The sequence below is a fragment of the Triticum aestivum genome, chromosome 2B (genome assembly GCF_018294505.1).
Source record: "Triticum aestivum cultivar Chinese Spring chromosome 2B, IWGSC CS RefSeq v2.1, whole genome shotgun sequence".
NCBI lineage: Eukaryota > Viridiplantae > Streptophyta > Magnoliopsida > Poales > Poaceae > Triticum > Triticum aestivum.
The window spans coordinates 39148148-39175504 of NC_057798.1; the positions used below are offsets into that span (position 1 = coordinate 39148148).

Here is a 27357-nt window from a genome sequence, read left to right on the forward strand (position 1 = left end):
TCAGATAGAGGAACCCAGTTTACCTCAAAGCTCTGGAGTCAGTTGCACGAAACTTTGGGTACCAGGCTAGAGTTCAGTACAGCTTTTCACCCTCAGACAGATGGACAGACCGAGAGAGTCAATCAAATTTTGGAGGATATGCTGAGAGTCTGTGCGCTAGATTATGGATCTAGTTGGGATGACAATTTGCCATATGCAGAGTTTTCCTACAACAACAGTTATCAATCCAGTTTGAAGATGGCCCCTTTCGAAGCCTTGTACGGAAGGAGGTGCAGGACCCCGTTGTCGTGGGATGAAGTTGGAGATCGCCAGTTGTTTGGACCAGATTTGATTAAGGAGTTTGAACAGAAGGTGAAATTTATTCGCGATATGCTCAAGGTAGCCCAGCCCAGGCAGAAGAGTTACCCAGATTCAAAACGCAAGGAGACAGTTTATGAAGTCGGAGATAGAGTTTATCTTCGAGTATCTCCACTTCGAGGAGTTAAGCGTTTTGGAGTTAAAGGAAAATTAGCGCCACGTTTTGTGGGACCATACAAAGTTTTGGAGCGTATGGGAGAAGTTGCCTACAAGTTGGAATTGCCCGAAGGATTGTCAACAGTTCATGATGTATTCCACGTATCCCAGTTGAAGAAGTGCCACGCAGAGATGGCTGATATACCACTGAGAGATACAGTGCCGCTAGAAGCGATTCAGTTGGACAGTGATTTGACCTATGAGGAGAAACCAGTCAAGATTCTTGAGTGTGCCAGCCGAGTCACCCGCAGCAAGGTTATCAAGTTTTGCAAAGTTCAGTGGAGCCACCACATCGAGGATGAAGCCACCTGGGAGTGAGAGGAAGATCTGCTGAAGGACCACCCTCACCTATTTTCTAGCCAACCTGAATCTTGAGGGCGAGATTCATCTTAAGGGGGGTAGGTTTGTAACATCGCAAATTTTTAATTTGGAATGTTATACACTAGATCATCAATGCATATCATATTTTTCCTTGCTTTTGGTTGGATCCTAGAAATTCTAAGCAACTTAAGGACCCTCTGAGAGAGTTGGGGATTTCGTTATTTTCATATTTGAGTTTTCTCGAATTTTGAAAAATAGGATCATTTGATTTTATTTATTTTATCTTCAATTATTTCGATTATAAAAATATGATAGAAGGAATAAAATGACTTTCCCAAAATAAAGAAATATTGAGGATTTAATAAAAAAATCAAATAGGTTTATTTTGGAGTTTTTGGCTATTTTATTTTGAATTAGGAAAAATTGCACGATTTTCAAAACTGCATTTTAGGGCCAAGAAAATGTTCATCTCGTTCCTAATATTTTATTTAGACGGTGAAAATGTATTTTGGCATTTTTAGATTTTTATTTATTTTTCTATAATTTATTTTTCTGTTCGGCGGAATTATTTAAAAAAAATAACTCTCGCACGCGCGCGACTGGGCGAAGCCCAGCTGAGCCGGCCCGCCTCCCCGCGCCGCCGTCTCTCGCCAGGAGACCGCGACCGTCACCGTCGTCGCCGAGTCCGACCGAGACTCTGTCCCCGCGCCGCCTTGCCCCCTCCCCAAGCCACCGCCACCCCCCTTTAAATACCGACCCCCCTTGGAGCCCCAAGCCGGAGCCGCCGCCGCCGCATACCACTGTCGCCGCAGCCGCCGCCCTGCCACCTTGCGCCGTCGCCGCCAGGAGCCGCCGCCGTCGCCAGCCTTCGCCGCCGCCCCGCAGCCTCGTTGGAGCCCGAGCCGAGGTAGCCGCCCCGCCGCCCCGGTTTTCTAATATAAACCAATCCGGATTTTTTAGAAAACCTAGATCCGTTTTTTTAGATCCGTTTTATATTTTTTAGGGTTTATTTTATTTAGCGACCGTTCGCCCGTTCGTTAGTTTAACGAACGAATTCGCCGTTTAGTTTCAGTTAACGAACATCCGTTTGTTAATCCGTTCATCAGTTTTTTTTCTCGGCTTTTCCGCGGTTATTTTCTAATCGCTATCTCTGGTCCGATCTTTGGTTTAGTTTAACTTTTTGCTCGTTTATCAGAATCAGGCGATTCAAGCGCCTAGAGTTTCGTCTCGAAACCCTCTTTCTGTTTAATCAACTCAAACAAGTATTTACTTCTGTAAAATGTGAATTAGATCCAGATTAGTAAACGAAGCTTGTTTCTTTCGCCGTTTGAGTTTCGTTGTTTCTTTCGATTTGATTTCTTTTGCAAACCGGAGTTCTTAAGTTGAACTTTTTGGTTAGATCTCTTATTTGAGTTTTACTTGTGCATTAGATGAGTACTTATTGTATAATTGTTTGTTTATTTGTTTCGACAGAGTATCCGGATTGCGTCGCTTGCTACTTCGAATCCCTAGGTTTCACGGATCATCGGCAAGGCAAGTAACACTTTGATCATACCTCTTTACTACCCAGTTTTATTGCATTAGATCAATCCTCACACAATTGCATGATTAGGATATGATTAATATGTGGGTTTTCGGAAGTAGATGAGGTAGTACCTATTACCTATTTTATGATCAAACCCTTGGGAGTTACTTCTACGTTTGCTTATATTGTTATGCTATGCTAGTAGACGTGGATTGGGTGAGTGTATCCATGACAGATGTGAGATTGTTAATAATGGTTTATTTAAGGTGGCAACTTTAATACATATCTATTGTGGATTGAGGTACCTGGGTATTCCAGGATTGCCTGTTTTTTCTTACCGCCACCCAGGCTCAAAGGGATCATAAGATTTTTCATGCTAGAAACTTCCTTGTGCAGCCACAAGCTACTATGGGCTCTAGCATAGTTGTTTAAGTTGTGTGAACTCTTACAGTGGTAGACTAGCAGATGTAGGGGAAAGTAGGTGTAACGGTCTACCCATGGTAAGGTGTAAACGTTTCTGAAAGACTATGTCTCGGTCATCCGTATCTCAAACACCCTGTAGTGCGTGAAAACCAACGGATGAGATCGAGTCTTGTGGGGAAAAGTGCGCAAACTTCTGCAAAGTGTATAAACTAATCATGATTAGCCGTGTCCCCGGTTATCGACGTTTTGAGTATCTAGTACTTGGATTATCATGTGAATCTCATCATGTTACTTTAATTAATTTTGTTGGGTTTTAAATGATGATACTTAATTGGGATTGACAATGTTGTCAACCATTCTCAATGTTTAACAACCACCATGATAGTCAAATAAAATTTATTCCTTTGCAGTAGGGGAAAATTGGCTTTATGCAAAAACTGTAACCATAGAGCTTTCCACCAGCCATATTATGCATGTAGTGTAGCCTTATTCTTTCATTACTCTCTATGTGTTATATTGCCAGCATATTCCATGTGCTGACCCGTTTTCGGGCTGCAACGTTCATGTTGCAGACTTTTCAGATGACGAGTAAGATACCTTAGGATCGTGGTCCTATACTTAGTGATGCCGTTGGAGTTGATGGACTCACTTATCTTCCAAGCCTTCCGCTGTTATCGTTATTAGATGGCATTAAGCCATATTTATTGTAATAAGTTCTCTTTTGAGACTTTCGATGTAATAAGTGTGTGATTGCCACTCTGTTATAAATTCTTCAAGTACTGTGCGTGTCAGCATTACCGATCCAGGGATGACACTAGTACGATCATTTTATTGACAGGACATGCCAATAGAAACGACCTTGGTCCACAATACACTTAAAGTATGGCTACTGATGTGATGGTTTGACTCCGCCATGGGAGATGATGCTTCGGTTCTCGACCCAAAAAAATATGTCAGGGTTAACCTGATTGAAGCCCCTTGTAACAAGCCTTCACAGCTAAGCTAAAAGGAATACCTTGGCCTTGCCAAATTGATAAGGTACCCCAAGGAGGAGGTCTTGTTAAAAGGTACCTCCTCTTATTTAATGAACAGGGAAACATGTATGGGAAAGCCAATAAGACCTCAGAGCCGAGTATATCCTCCGAATCGGGAGCCAGCGTGGAGGATAGAACTCGCCTGCGAAGCCGAAGACCTAAGGTGTTAATATAGCTCTAAAGAAGACGTCCAATATCCTCCCCTTGAATACTAGTTCAGGGGCTACTGTTGGTGTCCTGGATTAGGGGGGGCTTGCCTCGTCGGCCCGCCGGTTATGAGCCGGGCCGAGGACCCACCGAAGACCGATGAATGGGCCATGCAAGCCCTCGCCCTTGGCGTAATGAAGATGAAGATCCCCTGGAGGCTTGGCGTACACTTCAATCATATTTGAATGACCGGCATGCTTATGCGTAGATTGTAACCGATAATGTGTAAACCCTAGGTACCCCCAGCGTCTATATAAGTCGTGGGGTTTAGTCTGTGGAGGCATGATTGCAAGGTTTAGAGGTTAGAACATCTTCATACAATCTCGAGGTTAGATCATACTGTACTCTGTACCCCATCACAATCAACATATCAGAAGCAGGACGTACAATTTTACCTCATTAAGGATGGTTGTGCGCATCACAATGGTTGAGAGGCTGGAGGTTTCAACCTCCTTTCAAGGAAAACTGGCACCGGTATGTATAGGCGCAGATGTGCATACCATATGCACCAAATTATTTTCTAATTCACGTGTCTAGGGTACAGGTACGGTAGAACCGATGTCCATGTCTCTTCATTTTGCCTCTTGTCACCTTGTCCTTGTTGTTGTCTGTCATGTTTTGCAACTTCCATGTTGAAAACAAGGTTTGATAAGTTCCTTTACATTTTTTTTGCTTTCTACAATTTTTATTGGAATTGAAAGCTATCTTATAGATAATGTACTATATGTTAAATCTAGTCACCTTTCGGAGTGTGTATGCTCCAACAAAAGATTCCGTAGATCCTGACTAAGAACTTGCAAATAGTATCATTGGTGTGAAACATAGAAGCAACAATGTGTTCTCGCTAATCCAATTAGCTATCATGCATTGGGCATGCAACTGGTAACTATGAGGAGGAAGTACAAGGGAGACTTTACAAGTAATGGTAGTAAATATTGATGATGTCGGGAAGCGATTCGTTGAACAAACCCGTGATTTGCATGTTTAATTTTTATTTCTTGTTGGAATAGTCACTCCCTATAGTAAACATACAGGGTACATGCTTTACTTAATTACTTTCAATTGCAAAGTAATTGACCACATCAATTAACTATGCTCGTTCATGATTAGATTGAAAATCTTTGTTTAAGGTTTGCTTGTCAACCAAGTCATGAATAGTTTGATTCTTGCAGAAATTGTGCACTCTGAACAAGAATTGGAGAGTGTGAATCCTTTCCTTACCCTTTTTTATAAATGCACCCCACAGGGTTAGACTATTTAAGATTGACTATTATGTGTCCACGCTATCATTTACTACTATGATCTATATTGTACCATGGTGTAGATGCATTAATTTAGTTGCTTCACTCACATGGTATCTCCGCATCACATAACAATGCATTAGAGGCCTATATATACTTCTGAAGACTACAACCATGGACAATAGTATGAGCTTTCCATTGTTAAAGGTGTGTAGTTTATGGGCTCGAGAGTGAGCCAGGAAGAGGAAGAGATAGTCTCTAAGAGCAATGGGAGTAGGATCGTGGAGGAAAGTCTAGAGCTCGATTTCTCCTCTAGTATCAGAGGTAGAGATTTTCTTTGTGCTTTCCCCATGCCTCCTATTCCTATCGATCTTAGGTACTCCTTCCTCTTTCTTCAGGAAATCCCAAATATTTTGACAAGAGAAGGTAGATAGTACGAGTGCATAGGATGTTTCATATGATAAAACGGTGGAAGTGAGTCTGTAAGAGGACGAAAAGAGGGTCCAAGTGTGTGGTCATGGAAACATGGAGGCAAGTTAAAAATCATGGCTCTAGAAATAGAGGTTGTGATGTGTTTCCCTTTTTCCCGATGCCTTCCATGCCTATTGTTCTCAGGTGCACCTTCCTCTTCCTTTGGATATGCACAATATTTATTTTTGAGACAACAAAAGATATCCAATAATATGCTTAGATAAATATGGATTTTTGGATGTGCCAGGAAGAAGAAAACATGGGGACTACAAGCATACAAGCATTGACCATGGGAACAGGGGAAAACATAAAAAACTCCAGCTAAAATTAGAAGTTGAGGTTTTATTTTTTTCCTCTTATTTTCTTGCACAATTTCCATCACTGACAAGCAATGGACAACTTCATGGTTTAATGGACAACTAGCATGATTTCTTCGTCCATTCAATTATTTGAAGGTTCCGTTGGTCTTTCGCTTTTTACAATATGGAAAGTAGCAAGTTTTTAATATTCAGTGGCATGTATTGTGCATATACTATTCCTAGATCAATAACTCAAGTTAGAAGATATTAACTAGTGGACACAACATGGCTCATGAATGGTGACACCCTATTTTGGTAAGATATCAAATAGAGAAATAAGTTATATATGGAAGATAAGACGAGTAAGTCCTTTTGGAGGCCAAGTTCCATGGAGGCCGGAATTTTGAAAAAAAAAATCAAAATTCAAACATTCTAGTTTCTAAAAAATCTGAAAAATATACATGTATATAAAGATGTAATGTATGTGTGTGTGTGTGTAAAATTTCACGATAAAATACCTTGAATTGTGACCTATACAAAAAATATCATGGATTTTAAGCAATGAACAGGACAACTGCTAGAAAAGCAGATGTTGTTTTTTTTTCTGCACAGCCTCATTCCAATTTGGCTCAGGTATTAAATAAACAAATCATCATGCAGTAATAATATGTCCTAATTTATAAGTGCTATGACAAATTCTAATGGAATGACAGGAAACAAATGACTTGGATGCACGACTAGCCCAGGCATGAAGGTTCAGATTTCACAGGCAATGAAATCAGCTCCATGAAGATGGTATATTTGGAAATAAAGGCGACCTTTACTAAATATGTTTTATGTTGATGACTTGTAAATTAAAATGCCGGGTGTTAGAAGAATCGATACATTTGTAAGAGCATCAACAACCGCAAGTACCGAATCCCCCCCACCCCAAGCGGCTGAGCTCGCTGGCTAGAATGAATGCCTGGGTGCTGATAGTTTCGCGTGTACAGGGAAGCTGCAACAGCGACTGTAGTTTGCTCCAACCATCTAGTCTAGCTAGTTTGAATCGATACCTGCCCACGCCTGTAGTTCTCCAATGTCGGTTGAGAGTTCAATCTCAGTTGATACTTCTGTACGCAAAATTATTTTCCTTCTTTCCTGCTAGACTACGAGCAAAAAGCAGCATGGGACGTCAGAAAGGGAATTTCAATACAACTCTTGTTGAATTGTATATGCCACATTATATATATCACGCAATTTTTTATCAGGCAGGACATTCATGTCCACACTAGCAAGCGCCTACTTGATTCTTCTGTACAAACCGTGCGTCACGTCCACGGTCCTCTTCAGAAAATTTATTTTCAAGAACACAGTTATTCTTTCTTTCATTAATAAATCTTCCAAGCACCAAGCAGGGATCACTATCAGATGTACACTCCTAAAATAATCAAGCAGGTGTCACTATCAGATGTGCATCAGGCGTACTTCTTTGTTCTGCCGTATCATTTTTATACAATCTGGCCGGCCAATCAAATGTGCGCGTCATTTTTATACCACTAGCCGGCCACCATAATCCACGGCAACGCACAAGCCCTTTTCCACAGACAACTTCGTACACGCACCGTGTCTCCTACTTTTAACAAGTACATGACACTATATATACCACCAAGTCTCATCCAACAAACCAAACCAACACTATATATACACACACTTGCCATCCTAGCTTGCATCTGCCTCTGCAGTACTGTCATTGTTGCAGTTTGGTGCCTAACCGAAGATGGCCATCCACAAGGTTTTGCTTCTTGCCATACTTGGAAGCATCTGCCTCTATGGCACTGTCATTGCAGCTCGTGAGCTGAACGATGACTTGTCGATGGTGGTGAAGCATGAGAACTGGATGGCGCAGTATGGCCGTGTGTACAAGGACGCCACTGAGAAGGCGCGTCGGTTCGAGATTTTCAAAGCCAATGTCGAATTCATTGAAATGTTCAATGCCCAGAATCATAAGTTCTGGCTCGGCGTTAACCAGTTTGCTGATATCACCAATGATGAGTTCAAGACAACCAACACAAACAAGGGGTTCAAGGCAAACGCCATGCGAGTTCTTTCTACAGGATTCAGGTATGAGAATATGAGTTTTGATGTTGTTCCAGCGACGATGGACTGGAGAGCCAAGGGGGCTGTCACCCCTATCAAGGATCAAGGCCAGTGTGGTAAGTAAACAAAATATGTGTTGCACTACATATATGTGTTAATATTTTATAGGAAAACACTATAAGAAATTAACAACACAATTATTTCTAGGCTGCTGTTGGGCATTTTCTGCTGTTGCCGCGACAGAGGGCATTGTAAAACTGAAAACCGGCAAGTTAATCTCACTCTCAGAGCAAGAGTTGGTTGACTGTGATGTTCATGGTGAGGATCAAGGCTGCGAGGGAGGACTCATGGATGATGCCTTCAAATTCATTATCAAGAATGGAGGTCTTACCATGGAGTCCAGCTACCCATATACTGCAGCCGACGGCAAGTGCAAGGCTGGATCCAACAATGTTGCAACCATCACCGGCTTTGAGGATGTTCCTGCCAATAACGAGGGTGCCCTTATGAAGGCGGTGGCAAACCAACCAGTGTCCGTAGCTGTGGACGGAGGCGACATGACATTCCAATTCTACTCTGGCGGGGTGATGACTGGCTCCTGCGGTACTGACTTGGACCATGGAATTGCAGCCATTGGATATGGAAAGACTAGTGATGGCACAAGTTATTGGTTGATGAAGAATTCATGGGGCACAACATGGGGTGAGAATGGGTACTTGAGAATGGAGAAGGACATTGCAGACAAGAAGGGCATGTGTGGTCTTGCCATGGAGCCTTCATACCCCACCAAATAGGAAGATCACCAAATGCCACCTAATCATGCATATGCACAATTCTCTAATAATTAAGGTCCCCATGTCCTATGTATAGTTCATATGTGTCTGTAAGTTGTGTACGATGATGTATCTTATGTCCATACATTGTTATACTTTGTAAATTAATACCATGTGTGATATATTATATAGTACGTGAAAATTTGATTAAGAATTATGTTGATATATATCCATGAAGCTTTGAAATGTCCAAAACATTTGGCTATGTCAAGAGTTAACTCTAAAGGGCATTTTCATATATATGATTTTTATGTCGGGTCTTTTTGGTATTTATTGGAATTTAATGTCTTAACTGAAAATTGGAGGCATCCTACGGGTGATTTGTATCATTAGATAATACTACATGCACTATTTCAATTGAACCAATCCCTTGCAACAAGATTTTGAGGAAACTCCAACTTCCCAAAATGGCCTAACGCATGACACCTTATGTTAAGGTGATAGGCGATGACAAAGGAGACATCATTATGTTATCATAAATATGCATATTGTGATATTTATTGAGATCGTAGGTTAATCTTTTATGTGTTTTTCCATGTATCTGATCAACTGAGACATTTATGGGTTCTTGTTTTATATACATTTAGGCATTCCGTTTCAACTTTTCGTATGAAATCAAGATTACAGAATTCCTAGTTCTATAACAATCAAAATATGTATGCGAAGCACTTTTAGGATGAAAAGATAATCATCTTCTTCCATTAATTAATTATAGGAAAGTATTTATCATGTGGAACGGTAATAATATACGTGGACATAATAAAGTGACAATTGCTATGAAAATAGTTTTATAGTTTCCATATGGGTTTTTTGAATTGATTCTATAACATGTAATTTTTTTCGCATGTTGTAAGAACACTAAAAATTGAACATCCTTCTAAATGGTGAGAAGATATCACTTTACTTGCAAAAGTAAAATGTAATTCTCTTTAAAAGAATTGTACCACTGGAATCACCGCCTACTTGATTATCTTGAGGTAAGGAATGCATTGGTATGACTTCAAGTTGACATATATTCCGCAGTGAAGTTGGCAATATGTTTATCTGAGCTTCCTTCTTCGTGCAATGCATCTTTGGCCTTTTGAATCCACTTTGCAGATTTTCTTTTGTACATATCCTTCTATCTCTATCCATTACCTTTCTAATCCACCTCTTGGCCTCCATCGTCTCTAGCCATAACTTCCCGCCCTTCTGTACTCACACGCCCATGCCCCACGCGCTCTCCGCAAACTTTGCTATGGTGGGTTGGTATGAACAAAAGTGGGATTCCCACAAGAGGAACACCACTAACAACTGCCTCCAATGTCGAGTTCCACCAGAAGTGGGCAACAAAATGACCTACATGTATATTCGTGAATTTAGATCTGAAGAGTTGTCCTTATTTTATTACTTTGTAAAACCTTTTTATATTCTCGTGCATAAAAATAAAACAAATGTATTTTGTGTTACCACACCAATAGCCTTGCGTGATAAAACCTCAAGTTGGGGGTACCATGCAACAAGTGATCCATTATTCACACATTTCACCTTTAGTTCTACAGATAACTTGTGTGACTTGTTGGATCTGACATCTTCGAAAAAGGGTTGGGCAAAATTGTGCAGTCCACTGTGATTCTTATCCAACTGGGTTGCGTCATAGTTAGAGATGGTCCCATAGGATACAAGCACAATAGAGGAAATGGTAAGCTTTTCTACCCAATCCATATACGTTGCATCACCACTAAACAAGTTGAAACCATAAGACTTGTTGGATGATAGGTTGGGCCTATCATCTTAGCTCTCCATGTTAACTCCATGTACTCTACCTCCTGCTTGGTTGCCAAATTTTAAAAGATCAAATTTCAACTAAAATCGACTAAAAAGAATCAAGTATAAGAACGTCATACTCAGAGGAGCGTATTTGTTCGTTCCTACCCATATGAATCCATTCACATGACCAATCCGTTGTGACATAATTAATAGTCGAGGGTAGAACACGTGTATGTAATGGTCGTGCAGGTACTTGTAGCGCTTGAGGCCCTTATGCCGCCTCAGATAGTTTGAACTGAATTGCAGTTTGCATCCTCCTTATGACTAGAAATGTGGAACAAAATATGTAGACTAGTTGACGATGTCCTCCTTACACACTGTCATGTTACAAACCATGTTCCTACAACGCTTGTGTGGCGCATTACTCCTCCTAAATAAAGAAATAAAGTATACAACGTTAATTGATAAAAGCAATATGCGGTGTCTAATTATGATATGTATCACTGATAAATGCAGTAAAAATTCACATTTCTAGTTAATTTTTACTTTTTCCAGACTGGTGATTCCTGGTTTGCTGAAATATTCTAGTGACCTCAAGTTGCACAACGGTGCGTACAAAGTTTGACTAAAATGGGAAAAAATACCTGGTGGAACTTTGGTCTAGGCGCATCCAGATTGACAAAAAAATACATTTTAAAAATAGCAAAAAACCCGAATAATTCTTTGTCACGAACATGCTCTAGTGTTATACTTATGTGTAATGTTACAAGAAGAAACTACTCACTTGGTCTTCTTGTGTTTAAAAGAACAAAATCAAATTTACATAAAAGGTACTATTCAAGAATACATAGAGTTCGACAACGGAAGCAATTGTCACCGGTGTACCTATTTTCGCAATATCACAATGGGCGGACAAATGTAACCGCCGGCCACAAAGTATATGAAGAGCAGATGGGTGGACGGCTTGTGTCCATTTCGAAATGAGAAAGGACTTGGTGAGAAGGGAAGGGGTGAAGACGTGCATCAAGGAGGTGATATGTGGGGAGGAGAACAAGAGGGATGTTTCTAAGTGCATGCAGAAGGGTCATGGCTGAAGAGTCTATGCAGGAAGGAGAGCGCTCTGACAATAATAAGCAGATTTTGCAGCCAAGAATTTAGCGAACTATAATAATTTTCAGTCAGAAAGATCTTCCCAAGTACCTTTTCCTATACTAAATGTTCTAGTCCCCTGTTGTTACATCGATCTATAAATCAAGTGGTAGCTGAAAACTACTTGTTGTGAAATCAACTTACTTTTGTGGGCTTAATCAAGCAGTCCCTTGTTGAGCGACATTTAATATGGGACGGAGGCAGTACTTGTTGGAGACAGGAAGGAGCAAAAATGAAATTATCTGATTTAGTATAGCACTGTTGTGGGATCCAGAATTTTGAAGCCTAAACTTGTGATTGTCTCAAGTGGTAGTCGATGCCCTCACCGACCATAACCTAGAGCTTGCATTGAAGTACCTTCACCTCCTTCGGGTCTCCCAGTCGAGGTTCTGGTCTATCCAAGATACCAGCCTCCTCGGTGGTTCTATTGGGAAATGGGGAAACCCTTCCAGGCCCCCTGTCGAGGGATCTTCCACGTAAAACCACTCCTGGTACCAAAGCTTTGTTGTTTTGGCAAAATTCCCTTCCTACCAAATTGCGTTAGTAAATCAATTAACATGGCACCAGCGCACTCCGTTAGTTGGGGGCTGTTGTCGCTCGCCTTAACCCCAAACACCTTCAGCCAAAGTCCGAAGTGGGACTCAACATGAAGGAATGCGTCACAAAAGATTGTGTAGCTGGAGATGAGGAGGATGGAGTTCAGGGGTAAATGATAGAAAACGAGACCGTAGTAAAATAGGAGCCCCTGAATGAAGGGGTGGAGGGGGAACCTAGACCCCGGACGAGGTGGGGAACGAAAATTAACTGTTCGCCTTTGTGGGGAGTGGGGATGGCAGAAGACGAGCGATTCATGCCCGCCTCCGTAGGAGACCGGCACACAACCTTGCTAGGAAGGTCTGCATCGGCCTAGAGCTTCCAGTGGTGCCAATGATGACTGTAGAGCACAAACACACACCCCCTCTACATTACCAGTCATGGTGACAGGGGAAGAGAATAGGATGAAGGCTAGAAGCAGGTCTAGAAATGCTGGGGTTTGCGGTGGAGTTTTGGCACTAGAGCAAGGCTGAGAGCTTGGGTAAGACTGATTTCCGGCTCGTCCTTTTATATATAGGGCGGTCAAAGACTATGGGTCACCCCACCAATCAGATCGCCGCTTTCGGATTCGTCGTGCAGTCTGTGTGCGCAGGAATCAAGGCGTGTGCGTTGGGTACGATCATTTTACTGACAGGACATGCCAATAGAAACGGCCTTGGGCCATGATACACCTAAAGTATGGCTACTGATGTGACGGTTTGACTCCGCCATGGGAGATGATACTTCGGTTCTCGACCAAAAAAAAGATGTCAAGGTTGACCTGATTGAAGCCCTTGTAACAAGCCTGCACAGCTAAGCTAAAAGGAATACCTTGGCCTTGCCAAATTGATAAGGTACGCCGAGGAGGAGGTCTTGTTAAAAGGTACCTCCTCTTATTTAATGAACAGGGAAACATGTATCGGAAAACCAATAAGACCTCGGAGCCGAGTATATCCTCAGAATCGGGAGCCAGCGTGGAGGATAGAACTCGCCTGCGAAGCCGAAGACCCGAGGTGTTAATATAGCTCTAAAGAAGACATCCAATATCCTCCCCTTAAATACTAGTTCAGGGGCTACTGTTGGTGTCCTGGATTAGGGGGGGATTGCCTCGTCGGCCCGCCGGTTATTAGTCGGGCCGAGGACCCACCGAAGACCGATGAATGGGCCATGCAGGCCCTGTCCCTTGGCGTAATGAAGATGAAGATCCCCTGGAGGCTTGATATGTCTCCAACGTATCTATAATTTATGAATCATTCATGCTATTTTATTATCTGTTTTGAATGATTACGGGCATTATTATACACTTTTATATTACTTTTGGGACTAACCTACTAACCGGAGGCCCAGCCCATATTGTTGTTTTGTTGCCTGTTTCAGTATTTCGAAGAAAAGGAATATCAAACGGAGTCCAAACAGAATGAAACCTTCGGGAGCGTGATTTTTGGAACGGATATGATCCGGGAGACTTGGAGTTCACGTCAGAAGAGCCTCGAGGAGGCCAGGAGATAGGAGGGTGCCCCCCTCCTACTGGGCACGCCTCCTGTCTCCTGGGCCCCTCAAGCAACCCCTGACCGACTTCCTTCACCTATATAATCCCATATACCCTGAAAACATCGATAACGAAGATAGATCGGGAGTTCCGCCGCCGCAAGGCTCTGTAGCCACCAAAAGTTAACCGGGACCCTGTTCCGGCACGCTGCCAGAGGGGGGATCCCTCACTGGTGGACATCTTCATCATCCCGGCGCTCTCCATGACGGGGAGGGAGTAGTTCACTCTCGGGGTTGAGGGTATGTACCAGTAGCTATGTGTTTAATCTCTCTCTCTCGTGTTCTCTCTTGTCTTCTCTCTATGGCACGATCTTGATGTATCGCGAGCTTTGCTATTATAGTTGGATCTTATAATGTTTCTCCCCCTCTACTCTCTTGTAATGGATTGAGTTTTCCCTTTGAAGCTATCTTATCGGATTGAGTCTTTAAGGATTTGAGAACACTTGATGTATGTCTTGCGGTGTTTATCTGTGGTGAAAATGGGACATTCACGTGATCCACTTGATGTATGTTTTGGTGATCAACTTGCGGGTTCCACCCATGAACCTATGCATAGGGTTTGGCACACGTTTTCGTCTTGACTCTCTGATAGAAACTTTGTGGCACTCTTGGAAGTACTTTGTGTTGGTTGAATAGATGAATCTGAGATTGTGTGATGCATATCGTATAATCATGCCCACGGATACTTGAGGTGACAATGGAGTATCTTGGTGACATTAGGGTTTTGGTTGATTTGTGTCTTAAGGTGTTATTCTAGTATGAACACTATGATAGATTGAATGGAAAGAATAGCTTCATGTTATTTTACTATGGACTCTTGAATAGATAAAACAGAAAGGATAACTTTGAGGTGGTTTCGTACCCTACCATGATCTCTTCGTTTGTTCTCCGCTATTAGTGGCTTTGGAGTAACTCTTTGTTGCATGTTGAGGGATTGTTATATGATCTATCTACGTTATTATTGTTGAGAGAAATTGCACTAGTGAAAGTATGAACCTTGGGCCTTGTTTTCTATCATTGCAATACCGTTTACGCTCACTTTTATCATTAGTTACCTTGCTGTTTTTATAATTTCAGATTACAAATACCTTTATCTACTATCCATATTGCACTTGTATCATGATCTCTTCGCCGAACTAGTGCACCTATACAATTTACCATTGTATTGGGTGTGTTGGGGACACAAGAGACTCTTTGCTATTTGGTTGCAGGGTTGTTTGAGAGATACCATCTTCATCCTATGCCTCCCACGAATTGATAAACCTTAGGTCATCCACTTGAGGGAAATTTGCTACTGTCCTACAGACCTCTGCATTTGGAGGCCCAACAACGTCTACAAGAAGAAGGTTGTGTAGTAGACATCAAGGCTTGGCGTACACTTCACTCATATTTGAATGATCGGCATGCTTATGCCTAGATTGTAACCGACCATGTGTAAACCCTAGTGTCGGAGTAAATGACCACGGGTAGCCTAACTGGCTCCCTTTGGCCCTTAGAAAAAAACAATGGGCCGACGGGGCCTTGAGGCGCCCAAGACACGGGGCCGCCTTCTTTGGACCGGCTATCGCCTAGGCCGACTAGCGGAAGGCGGCCCGACCGTAAACAATCTTCGGGGGACGCCACAACAGGGCCGACTCCAACAAAGCCAGCCCATGAAGGACCAACTCCAAGAAAGCCGGCCCATGGAGGGCCGTCTCCAAGAAAGCCGGCCCATGAAGGACCGGCTCTAAGAAAGCCAGCCCATGAAGGACCGGCTCCAAGAAAGCAGGCCCATGGGAGGCGGCCATGGGCTGCACCCTATAGACAGGGCGTGGCTATAGTGGACCCTGCCACCCCCGAATCTCGGAACGAGCATGGCTACAGTATGCCGTACAGGGCGGACATCTCCTGTCCAGCGAGGCACTGTTGCCATGCGAACCATGACGCCATCCATGACGGGCCACTGGTACGGCCCAGATGCGGCGGGCCCCTTCAGTCAGAGAGACATCTGAAGGCGGCCTGGCCTCCCCTAGTCGGCCTAAGGCCGGGCCGGATTCCTGCAGCCGGCTTGCCCCCCTCCTCGGGGCGCGCGCACCATCAAGCAGACAAGATGAGGTAAGGCTACAGTGAGCGCCCGCAAGGCGGCGGCACTGTAGTCATGCTTACCTCAACAACGCCCTCGTCATCAGAGGCGAGGTGACAGTAACCAGCCCCCGACACGACCCCCCAAGTGGTGGGTCCGGTAGTCGGCGGGACCCACCAGTCGGCGGGCCCCAGAATCCGGCGGACGTAGACGATGATAGCTTGGGCCCATGCCCAGGCCGGATTACCATTGTACCCCCGGGGGGTAGGCCTATATAAACCCCCCGGGACATCCATGCAAAGGGTTGATCTCAGAGAGTTTTAGACACTACCATAGGGAGAGGAGAGAGCTAGCCTTGCCCTTCTTCCTCCTTCCACTGAACAGCTCAAGGAGCCTCTTGTAGCTTCTTATCGATCTAGTGATCATGCGGAGACCCCGCAAAGCAGGAGTAGGGGTATTATCTCCACGGAGAGCCCCCAACCTGGGTAAGATCTGCCGGCGTGCATGTCTTCGCCTTATCCCATTTCCACGCACCGGCGATGTCTTACTGGCTCCCACAATGATAAGCCATCCGTTGGCATATATCGCACCAACCACCCAACATTTGGCGCCCACCATGGGGCCAGGTGCACCGTCGTCCGGAGACCTACTCTGGACGGGAACCCTCTTCCTCCCCAGCGAGCGTAGCCAGCCCGGCACGCCCGATGGCGCTTGCCCCGACGCGCTGTAAAGCGTCGACGACGCCTGTGCAGCGAGCTGCCTCGCCGATCTTCTTGGTGAGGCTCGCATCTCCGACGAGCACGCATCCGACGCGGGCACAGGCTGCCCCAAGAGCCGCCTCGTCAGCCTCCTCGACCAACTCCACGTCTCCGGCGAGCCTACCGCGGATTTGGAGTTGGTCGGCTCCACCGACCCGATGCTTGTCAATTTCGACACGGCGTCGTTCGACACCTTCCCCTCCGACGTGATCGTCCTCGACGACCCTCTCCCCCGAGCCGACAGTGGCGGTAGCACCGTCACCGAAGTGCTCGTCATCAGCCACGGCGTCGCCTCCGACGAGAACACCCGCGATGCCCTGCAGGCCGCATTGCACGACCTGTCCGCCCCCATCCCGGCGGACGCTGACGCTGAGGCGCTGGAGGCATGCCGCCTTGCCCTCCTTGTGGAGGGCCAGAAGATAGCCACCATGAGACGCCTCACAGAGGCCCACCAACGCGAAGTCGACCACATCGCCTTCGGTACGCCGCCTCCAGAAGGGCCAAGCTGAGTCGGCGTCGTCAAGAAAAGCGTCCCGGCCATCGCGAGCATGCTGGGAGTGGACCGCCCATTCTACGCCACGCCCCTCGAGAATCAGCGCGCCGCCCAGTCGATCGTTGATGAGCTAAACGGACTGGGGGCCGACGAGCTCCCCTACATGACCAAACGCATCCAGTAGCTGATCGATTCGGCCGCAACACGGCATGAAGCCGACGTCCGAGCTGGAAGCCCCCCTCGCCGAGAGCACGTCGCGACGTCGGGTACGCCGACTACGGGTGGCGCCCGAACAAGACAAGAGAAGGAACCGGCTGCTAGCCGCAGCCGGACTCGCATCACCATCGAGCGCGATGCAGAAGGCCGCCCCCGAGGAGTGGAGCGACGAGGTGACCTGCCTCCTCCTCCGCCTCGCGGGGAAAGATATGCTACCCGCCGCCTGTCGAGCATCCGACTCTCAGCGACCGACTTGGTCGCCGCGAAGGAGTCGGCGAGAATGATGCCCGCCATCGGATCGACCGCCTGGCGCGATCCCTGGCCCTGGAAGAAGAAGACGATGTTGGCCCGCCCTATTTTGGCCCCCGCATCCGCGACGAGCCCTTTCCCAAAGGGTTCTCGCTCCCAAGAGACACGCCCAAGTACAACGGCTCCGTGAAGCCAAAAGACTGGTTGATCGACTACTCCACCGCCGTTCGCATAGCGAATGACAATCGACGCGTTGTTGTGAAATATGTCCCCCTTATGCTCCAAGGCACGGCGCGCACCTGGATCAACAGCCTCAAGCCTTACAGCATCAACAGCTGGCTGGACTTCACCGAAGCCTTCATACACAACTTCACCAGCACCTACAAGCAGGCTCCCTTGCCCCGACAGCTCTCCTTGTGCGTACAAGGGCCCAGCGAATCAACCCACGACTACCTCACGCGTTGGGCCGAGCTCCGCAACTCCTGCGAAGGGGTGCACGAGGTCCAGGCCATAGAGTATTTCACCGCTGGGTGCCGCGAGGGCACTCTCCTCAAGCACCGACTCCTCTGCGACGAGCCGGCAACCCTTGATGAGCTACTGATCATCTCGTACAAGTATGCCACGGCCGACTCCTCAATGAAGACCGAGCTCTGGGTAGACGTCTCCGGAAAGGTGCTAACGCCGGCTCCCAAGACGCCGGCTGGAGAATCAAGCCGGCGCCCGTACCAAAGCGACCACAAGCGCAAGGCCCCTATGCCGCCTTCCACTAGTCGGCAGGTGACCACGATCGAAGAAGAGAAGCCTGAAGGACGGCCGGCTCCGAAGAAGCAGAAGGGCGGTAGGCCGGCTTGGCAGCCAGCTTTCTCCTACGAGCAAACCCTCGACACCCCCTGCAAGTTACACAGCGGCGCGAAGCCGTCCAACCATACAACATGGAAGTGTCATTGTCTCACCCGAATCTCCAAGGGAGAGGGGCTGTTGCCGCCTCCACCTGCAGGCCAGCCGCCTCCTGCCCCGAAGCAGCCGGCCGCTCGGCCTGCAGTCGGAGCCATCCAAGACAAGTTCCCCGACGAGCAAGCCGCCTACGTCGTGTTCACCAGCCAGACAGAAGATTGGCGCAGCCGGCGCCGACAGCAACAAGAAGTCAACGCGGTCGCCTCCAGTAACCCAGAGTTCATGCATTGGTCAGAGAAGCCCATCAGCTGGAGCCAGGACGACCACCCAGAGGTGATGCCGTCTCCTGGCTCCTATGCCCTGGTTCTGGATGCCACCCTGGCGACAGAGAGGCGTGCCGCCCGATTCTCCCACGTACTGATAGACGGCGGGAGCAGTATCAACATACTGTACCGAGATACAATGTAGAAGCTCAACATCAAGCCCAAGCAACTCATGCCGAGCCAGAATCTGTTCCACGGCATCGTACCCGGCCTATCCTGCTCACCAATCGGCAAGATCAAGATGGACGTCCTCTTTGGGGACAAGGATCATTTCCGCCGAGAGGAATTATTGAAAGTGGAACTATCCCTAGGTGGTTTTGGTAATTCATAACAACATATAGCTCATTGAGCTAATGCTATTCCAAGACTATTATTTCAGGAAAGCTCAATGAATGGCATGGCATGGATGATGAAAGTGGATCCCTCAAAATACTAAGGACAAAGGATTGGCTCAAGCTCAAAAGCTCAAGACTCTTCATTTTACATTTTAGTGATCGAAGATCACATTGAGTCTATAGGAAAATCCAATACTATCAAGAAGGGATGAGGTGTTGCTTAATGAGCCTCTTGCTTCATGTGCTTAGTGATATGCTCCAAAACCCTCAACTACTTTCCCACATCCACAAATGACCTAAACCTAAAGCCAAAATCGGTCACACCGATTCTTTCTATCCGGCGCCACCGATTCCAAAAGTCATAGCCACTGCCACAAACCCTAAGCAAATCGGTCTTACCGATAGGGATCTCGTTCTCACCAAGATGGGGTTGCAATCTCTCTGTTTCCCTTCGTAACGTTTCGGTCTAACCGAAGTGAGCGATCGGTCCCAACGAGATTGCAATGTAAACTCTATGTTTCCTTTTTGTAACATTTCGGTCTCACCGAAAAGAGCAAATCGGTCCCACCGAGTTTACCTGACCAACTCTCTGGAAAGCTTATTACCAAATCGGTCTCACCGAGTTTGTGTAATCGGTCTTACCGAGATTACGTTATGCCCTAACCCTAACCGAATCGGTCTCACCGAGTTGCATATCAGTCCCACCAAAAATCACTAACGGTCACTAGGTTTACTAAATCGGTCCGACCGAGTTTAACGATTCGGTCCCACCGAGTTTGGTAAATTGTGTGTAACGGTTAGATTTTGTGTTATATACCCTTCCACCTCCTCTTCATTCATGGAGAGAGCCATCAGACTAAACCTACACTTCCAACTTACCATTTCTGAGAGAGAACCACCTACTCATGTGTTGAGGCCAAGATATTGCATTCCTACCATATGAATCTTTATCTCTAGCCTTCCCCAAGTTGCTTTCCACTCAAACCCTCTTTCTACCAGATCCAAATCCTATGAGAGAGAGTTGAGTGTTGGGGAGACTATCATTTGAAGCACAAGAGCAAGGAGTTCATCATCAACGCACCATTTGTTACTTCTTGGAGAGTGGTGTCTCCTAGATTGGCTAGGTGTCACTTGGGAGCCTCCTACAAGATTGTGGAGTTGAACCAAGGAGTTTGTAAGGGCAAGGAGATCGCCTACTTCGTGAAGATCTACCGCTAGTGAGGCAAGTCCATCATGGGCGACGGCCATGGTGGGATAGACAAGGTTGCTACTTCGTGGACCCTTCATGGGTGGAGCCCTCCGTGGACTCGCGCAGCCATTACCCTTCGTGGGTTGAAGTCTCCATCAACGTGGATGTACGATAGCACCACGTATCGGAACCACGCCAAAAACATCTGTGTCTCCAATTGTGTTTGAATCCTCCAAACCCTTCCCTTTACTTTCTTGCAAGTTGCATGCTTTAATTTCCGCTCCCTATATACTCTTTGCATGCTTGCTTGAATTGTGTGATGATTGCTTGACTTGTCCTAAGATAGCTAAAATCTGCCAAACTCTAAAATTGGGAAAAGGTTAAGTTTTTATTGGTCAAGTAGTCTAATCACCCCCCCTCTAGACATACTTCAAGGTCCTACAAGTGGTATCAGATCTTTGGTCTCGATTTGCTTTGATTTCCATAGCTTTGGTGGTCAGAGCCTTGGTTTCACAACCTAGGAGAGTATGGCATCTAGTGAGGGAAATTATCACCGTAGAGGTCCTTACTTTGATGGTACTAATTTTGCTAGTTGGAAGCATAAGATGAAGATGCATATTCTTGGACATAACCCCGCCGTTTGGGCAATTATTTGTATTGGCTTGCAAGGTGAATTCTTTGATGGGAGAGAACCGAACCGTGAAGCGAATGCGGAAGAATTGAAGATGTTGCAATACAACGCTCAAGCTTGTGATATCATCTTCAACGGGTTGTGCCCCGAAGAGTTCAATAAAATCAGCCGTCTTGAGAATGCAAAGGAAATTTGGGATACTTTGATTGATATGCACGAAGGTACCGAATCCGTCAAGGAATCCAAGTTGGATGTGCTGCAAAGTCAGCTTGACAAGTTCAAAATGAAGGATGGTGAAGGTGTCACTGAAATGTACTCTAGGCTAGCTCTTATCACAAATGAGATTGCCGGATTAGCGAGTGAAGAGATGACCGAAAGATTCATCATCAAGAAGATCCTAAGAGCATTGGATGGAAAGTACGATACCGTGTGCACATTAATCCAAATGATGCCAAACTACAAACATCTCAAGCCAACAGAAGTCATTGGAAGAATTGTTGCTCATGAGATGTCACTCAAGGATAAGGAGGAACTTCACAACAAGTCAAGTGGTGCTTACAAAGCCTCAAGTGAATCCCCCACATCATCAAGTGAGAAACAAACCTTCAATGAAGAATTGAGCTTAATGGTGAAGAACTTCAACAAATTCTACAAGAGTAGAAGCAAAGAAAGAAGCTCCAAGTCAAGGTCTTATCATGACAAGAGATCTTCTAGTCGAGAGCGCAATTGCTACAATTGTGGGAAGCCCGGACACTACTCCAATGAGTGTACGGCACCCTACAAAAGAAGAGAAGATTCTCCAAAAAGAAGAAGCAAAAGAGAAGAATCACCACCAAGAGAGAGGAGGAGTAGAGATGATCGTTATGAATGAAGACCCTCACGGAGAAGCAAGGATTCGTAAAGGAAGGACAAGTCATCAAGGAGCTACACAAAACGAAGACATCAAGCTCATGTTGGTGAATGGGTATCCGGCTCCGACTCCGACAATCACTCCGAGAGAAGCTATCACTCCGACTCCGAACATACTCAAGATGAAGGTGTTGCGGTCTAGCACTTGTGTCAACCAACTCCTACGACATATTTGATTCACCAAATGAAGGAATTGGAAGATGCTTCATGGCCAAAGGTCCAAAGGTAACACATCCTGAGTATGTTGATTTCAATAGTGATGAAGATGACTTGCTTGTGGATGATGATTTACTTGTTGACAACTCTAGTGATGAATACTATGATGAAATGTCAATTAATCATGCTAATCAAACGAATGACAATGATAAGGAGAAAATTGAGCTTCTAACTAAAGAACTAAACACTCTTAAGTTGGCTCATGAAACTATCTTCGAAGATCATCGAGAACTTTTAAGGGCTCATGAGAAGTTACGCTTTGAAAAGCTCAATCTTGAGCAAGAGCATGAGTTCTTAAAGGCAATCAATGATGATCTCCGCAAGAAAAGTTCTTCTTACATTGCCAAGCATTTACTCTTATCTACTTACATGCCTCAAGTCAAGTCTAGTAACAAGTACAAGAAAGATACTTCCTCTAGTAGTAACAATAATTATGTTAAATCCAATGTTGTTGCTTCTAGTAGTTCTCTTGATTCCACTAATGATTCTCTTAGCCAAGTTACACTTGAGCAAGAAAATAGTTTATTGAAGGGAATTATAGAGAAAGGTGTTTACAAGAGCCTTGCCGGGAGTAAGCAATTCGAGGAAATTGTACGCAAGCAAGGAAGGCACCGGAAGAATCAAGGTGTTGGTTTTGAACGAAAGTTCAACGCCAATGGAGTTGAGTGGGAAGAAGATCAATACCCCAAGACAAAGTTTGTTCCTCAACAAGAGAAGTATGATCCTACTTCCTTCAAGGGGACACAAGCTCAAGATGATCTTCCACCACAAGACCACAAGAACAAAGGCAAGGACAAGCTTCAAGAAGATATTGATGCATTTGAAGAAGCTCCTAAAGCCTCGTTTAAGTGGGTCCCCAAGACTACGTCAAGTTCTACTTCATCAAGTACAACTACAACTCCAAGGATTCCCATCAAGATGATGTGGATCCCGAAGAAGAAGAACTAGAGAGTTCTTGAGGGTGACTCCGCCAACATTCTTCACTCATATCATTTTGGCAAGAACAAGTGCAATCAACTTTCACATCTTGCACTAGTTCAAGGAGTCACAAACCCTCTTGTTGGTAAGGCAAGGGACAAGGTAACCTAATGTTTTCATGGACATCATCTTGTGTGTGCATCACTCTATGTCTATGGATATTCTTGTTTGTTCCTTGTGGGACTAACCCATGTAGGCAAGTTGAAAGTGCAACTCACTCCAAAGGATTGCTCCAAATGATCTACATCAACATTGAGCATCTACATCTTCAACACCTACATGAAGTCATCATCGACAAAACCCAAGGTTAGTTCATCCCTCTAAGGGGGTATCTCACATCTAGGGGAAGCTTAACTCAAAAAATTGAGTCAAAGCAACTCTAATGGTGTGAACACATTAAAGCATTATGTAAAAGTGGTAACCCCACTTGAGCTTAAACGATGAGTATGACCTATGATCAAATGTTCTCATTTGACTCCTAAGTCAATATACTCATATATAGATGACCTAGTCATCGCCAATTGTTTGATAGATGCTAGAATTGGTTGTGCATGCTTTGCCACATATTTCATTTGCCATCTTATTGTGTGAGCATGTTGGTGCATATTTTACTCATTCAAGGACATCCACTTGTTGTTTTGATTGTTTGGTTCTTTTTCTTTTGACCAAGTGGATGGACAAGAATGCCTAAGAACCTTCTTTAGCTATCTATGCTTTTCTCGTCTCAAACTCTATTCATGCTACATCACAAAATTTGATCAAGTCAGATTCGAACCACTCTGCGTGAGGAGCACTTGGAGCCCCCGATTCGTCATAGACTTAAACTTCCAAAACCTATTTGTGATTCTCGGTCTGACCGATTCTTCCATTTTGGTCCTACCGAGATCATCAAGTTGATCTGAGTTTTCAATCTCGGTGCAACCGATTTGAACTTTTCGGTCTCACCAATTTGCTGTAACTGAACACAGTTATGCATCTCGGTGCCACCGAGTTGTTCCACTCGGTCACACCGACAGGGTCGGGCTATATATAGCCACGGCAAAATTTTGGAAATTTCTCCGAAACCCTTCGCCCGCGCAACAGCTCGCTCTGCCACCGTGGTCTCCGGATCGTCTCCTCGTCGCCAGCAGCCTCCTGTCGCTGATCTCCGCCGCCGTCAACGCATTTCGTCCCCGCCGTTGCCGCCGTAGCAAGTCCACCGCCAAGTTAGGGTATGGACTTAATCTTTGTGCTATCCACGTCTGATTCCTGGCACATTGTTTTCATATAGATTCTTGCCATGATTGAAACTCTTCTATCTAGCCAAAGTAGTTCATAGATTAGATGTGATTCAAATTTTTAGGGTTAGGTTTTCGCTGAAACTATCTTGGACCCACCGAGTTGAAAAACTCGGTCTCATTGATTTGGCTTATGCCATTGCACTAGTGACTCTCGATCTGACCGAGAATTACTAATCGGTGCAACCGATTTGAGGATTCTGTGAAACCCTAGCAGTCTCGGTACCACCGAGCTGAAACTCGGTCCAACCGAGATCATCGGTTTAGGTTCCAAAACTGCTTCGGTATCACCGAGTTTGAAAATCGGTGGATACGAAATGCTTTCTGTGGAAAACTAAAACTGAACTTTTGAGTCATTCTTTTGCAAAAAAAACTCTGCATTTTGTGATGCTCATCTTTTCTCTCTCATCTATAACTCTTCACAGGGTCTGCAGTCAGCTTGTGCAGTATGTCTGATCAAAGTGACAGCCAGAACAGGCCAGAAGAGCAGATGGACTTGAGTGAGGGCACTAGTCCCTCAACTTCAGATGAAGGGAGCAGAAGTACTCCTAGCAATTTGCCTAAGGCTGCAACTAGGCAAAGGAGGAAAAGAACTTCAGATTCAGAGGATGAAGATTACAAGGCTGAGGAAGATGAGGCTACTTCCAAGAAAGTGGTGCTCAAGAAGGAATTTGGCTCAGCAAAGGATATAAAGCCAGGCATGAAGATTAAAAGGCCTGCAAGAAGGCAACCTATGCCCAAGGCCAGAGCATCAACTCAACTGCCAGAAAATCCTGTTCCCAAAGAGCCAGTTGATGAAAGCAAGAAGAGGAAGGAAAGGGTCAAGAAGACCATAGCCAGAGTTGTAGGGCAACCTTCCATGATGGAAGAGGAAGAGCTTTCTGCACCAGCACCAAAGGCACCTAAGCTTATGGGTGATGCAATCAGATCAGGGGCTGCAACATCCAAGCCCAAGGAAGCACCCAAAGCTGCCCCCAAGGCCAAGTCTGCACCAAAAAGGAATACCAGGAGTATTCCAGCTGCTGAGAAGAACAAGGCCCCAGTGCCTGAGGTTGCTGAGGAGGAAGATGAAGAAGGACAGGTTCTAATGAAACTCAAGCCCAAGATACCAGATCACAATGATACCCATCCTAGTGGCTGAGGACATGAGAATCAGGAAGGATTCAGGGCTGAGACTGTGGAGGATGGCAGATCCATATGCCACAAGGAGAAGAACTGCTGTTGATTACAGGTTCCATACAAAGGAACAACAGGACTTCTATGAGACAATCTTATTGGACAAGAAGCCCATAGTGTGTGACATGAGGTGGGTTGACTGGAAATTCATCAAGGAAAATGAGCAGCACTATCCTGGAGTGCAAGACAGCTTTGTTGCTTGTGGAGTTGCAGATTTTGTTGGGCAAAAGCTCACAAATTGGAATGATGAGCTTATCATGCAATTCTACTCCACAACACATTTTACCCAGATGGAAGAATTGTTTGGATGTCTGAAGGTACAAGGTACCAATCCACTGTAGAAGAATGGGCAAAACTGATAAATGCCCCAAAGGAAAATGATGATAACCTAGACATTTATGCCAAGAAGAAAATGGGTCACAATTCAATGGCTCACATGTACAAGGAAATTCCAGACAAGGCATTAGAGACTTTCACTTTTGGATCAGTCCACTTTCTGCTGTCAGGGTTACCAACCATAAATTGGATTCTGAGGCACACTTTGTTGCCCAAGTCTGGTGACCATAACATGATCAGAGGGCATGCCATCAATATGTTGCATTTATTTGATGTGCCACAAAAATTCAAAGTCATGAGCCTGATCATTGAAACAATCAAGAGGACTGCAGCAGATCAGAAGAGGAGCTGTGGATATGCACCTCAGATTCAAGAATTGGTAAACTCAAAGATGGGCACAGGAAAATATCAGTTGGATAAGGAACACTTTCCACTTTATCCAGACTTTGAGGACAATGAGGTTGTCATGAATGAAGATGATCCACAATCAGTTCAAGCTCAAGAGAAGAAGGAGAAGGCAAGGAAGGAGAAGGCTGCCAAGATGCCAACTCAAGAGGAGGCATCTGAGTATTTCTTGAAAAACAAGCAGGAGCAGCTTGGTTACTTGATAGCATCATCTCTGAGGATTGAAAACAAGCAGGAGCCAGCTTGGTTACTCAAAACCAGGTGAGCCTGGAAACAATCATGGAACAAAAATTCTATGATCTAGATGTCAAGGTAACTGAGATTCAGTCAGTTGTGGAGCAGCTGCGGGATGACATGTAGGAGAGGAAGGGCAAGACTACCACAAATTTCTTTGCCAGAGTGCCTAGAGCCCAGAGGTCAGTTGTTGTGCCAGTGCCAGACACTAGAGCAACATCTTCAGCACCAGCTACTGCCCCTTCAGCTCCAGTGCAACCAGCTTCAGCATCAACTCCAGCACCCTCTACATCAACTGAAGCCTTCGTCCAAGGAGTTATCTGGACACCACCACCAGAAGATCAAGCCTGAGAGTCGATCTAGCACTATGCATTTCTATGAACTTTTTGGTAACTTGTTGCCAAAGGGGGAGAAAAATGTATAGATGATAGGCTTCGAGAGAGAGAGTGTCGCTTTTGTTCTCTCTTGCTTTATTTGATCTTTGTTTGCTTTTGGTTGAGATACTATGCTTGTGAGACATTGATGATCATGTGTTTGCTCATAAGCTACACTTATGCATGCTTGATATTATCCTATCTATCTTATGTGATCACTCACTATGCTTGGTGATGAGTGCATGTATTCATTGTTTATTATTTTGAGCGCTCCACCAAGATGTATGTGACATGGAAGAGTAACCCATGAGCCTAATTCATTGTGCATTTGCAGTCC

The 27357-nt window shown here is 45.1% G+C and overlaps 1 protein-coding gene across 1 annotated transcript; it reads left to right on the forward strand.

Annotated features, from left to right (window-relative positions):
- Positions 1–7793: 7793 nt before the first annotated feature.
- LOC123040240 (senescence-specific cysteine protease SAG39-like) lies at positions 7794–9088 on the forward strand. Its single transcript, XM_044463138.1, has 2 exons — positions 7794–8229; positions 8321–9088. Exons 1-2 carry the CDS (start codon positions 7794–7796, stop codon positions 8905–8907), a joined length of 1023 nt encoding a protein of 340 aa, XP_044319073.1. The 3' UTR covers positions 8908–9088.
- Positions 9089–27357: the final 18269 nt, after the last annotated feature.

Excerpts from the sequence above, each read along its gene's own strand:
- LOC123040240 (XM_044463138.1), top strand. The coding sequence starts at position 7,794 with ATGGCCATCCACAAGGTTTTGCTTCTTGCCATACTTGGAAGCATCTGC. Across the intron at positions 8,230-8,320 it reads CAAGGATCAAGGCCAGTGTG|GCTGCTGTTGGGCATTTTCT; the intron begins GTAAGTAAACAA and ends AATTATTTCTAG.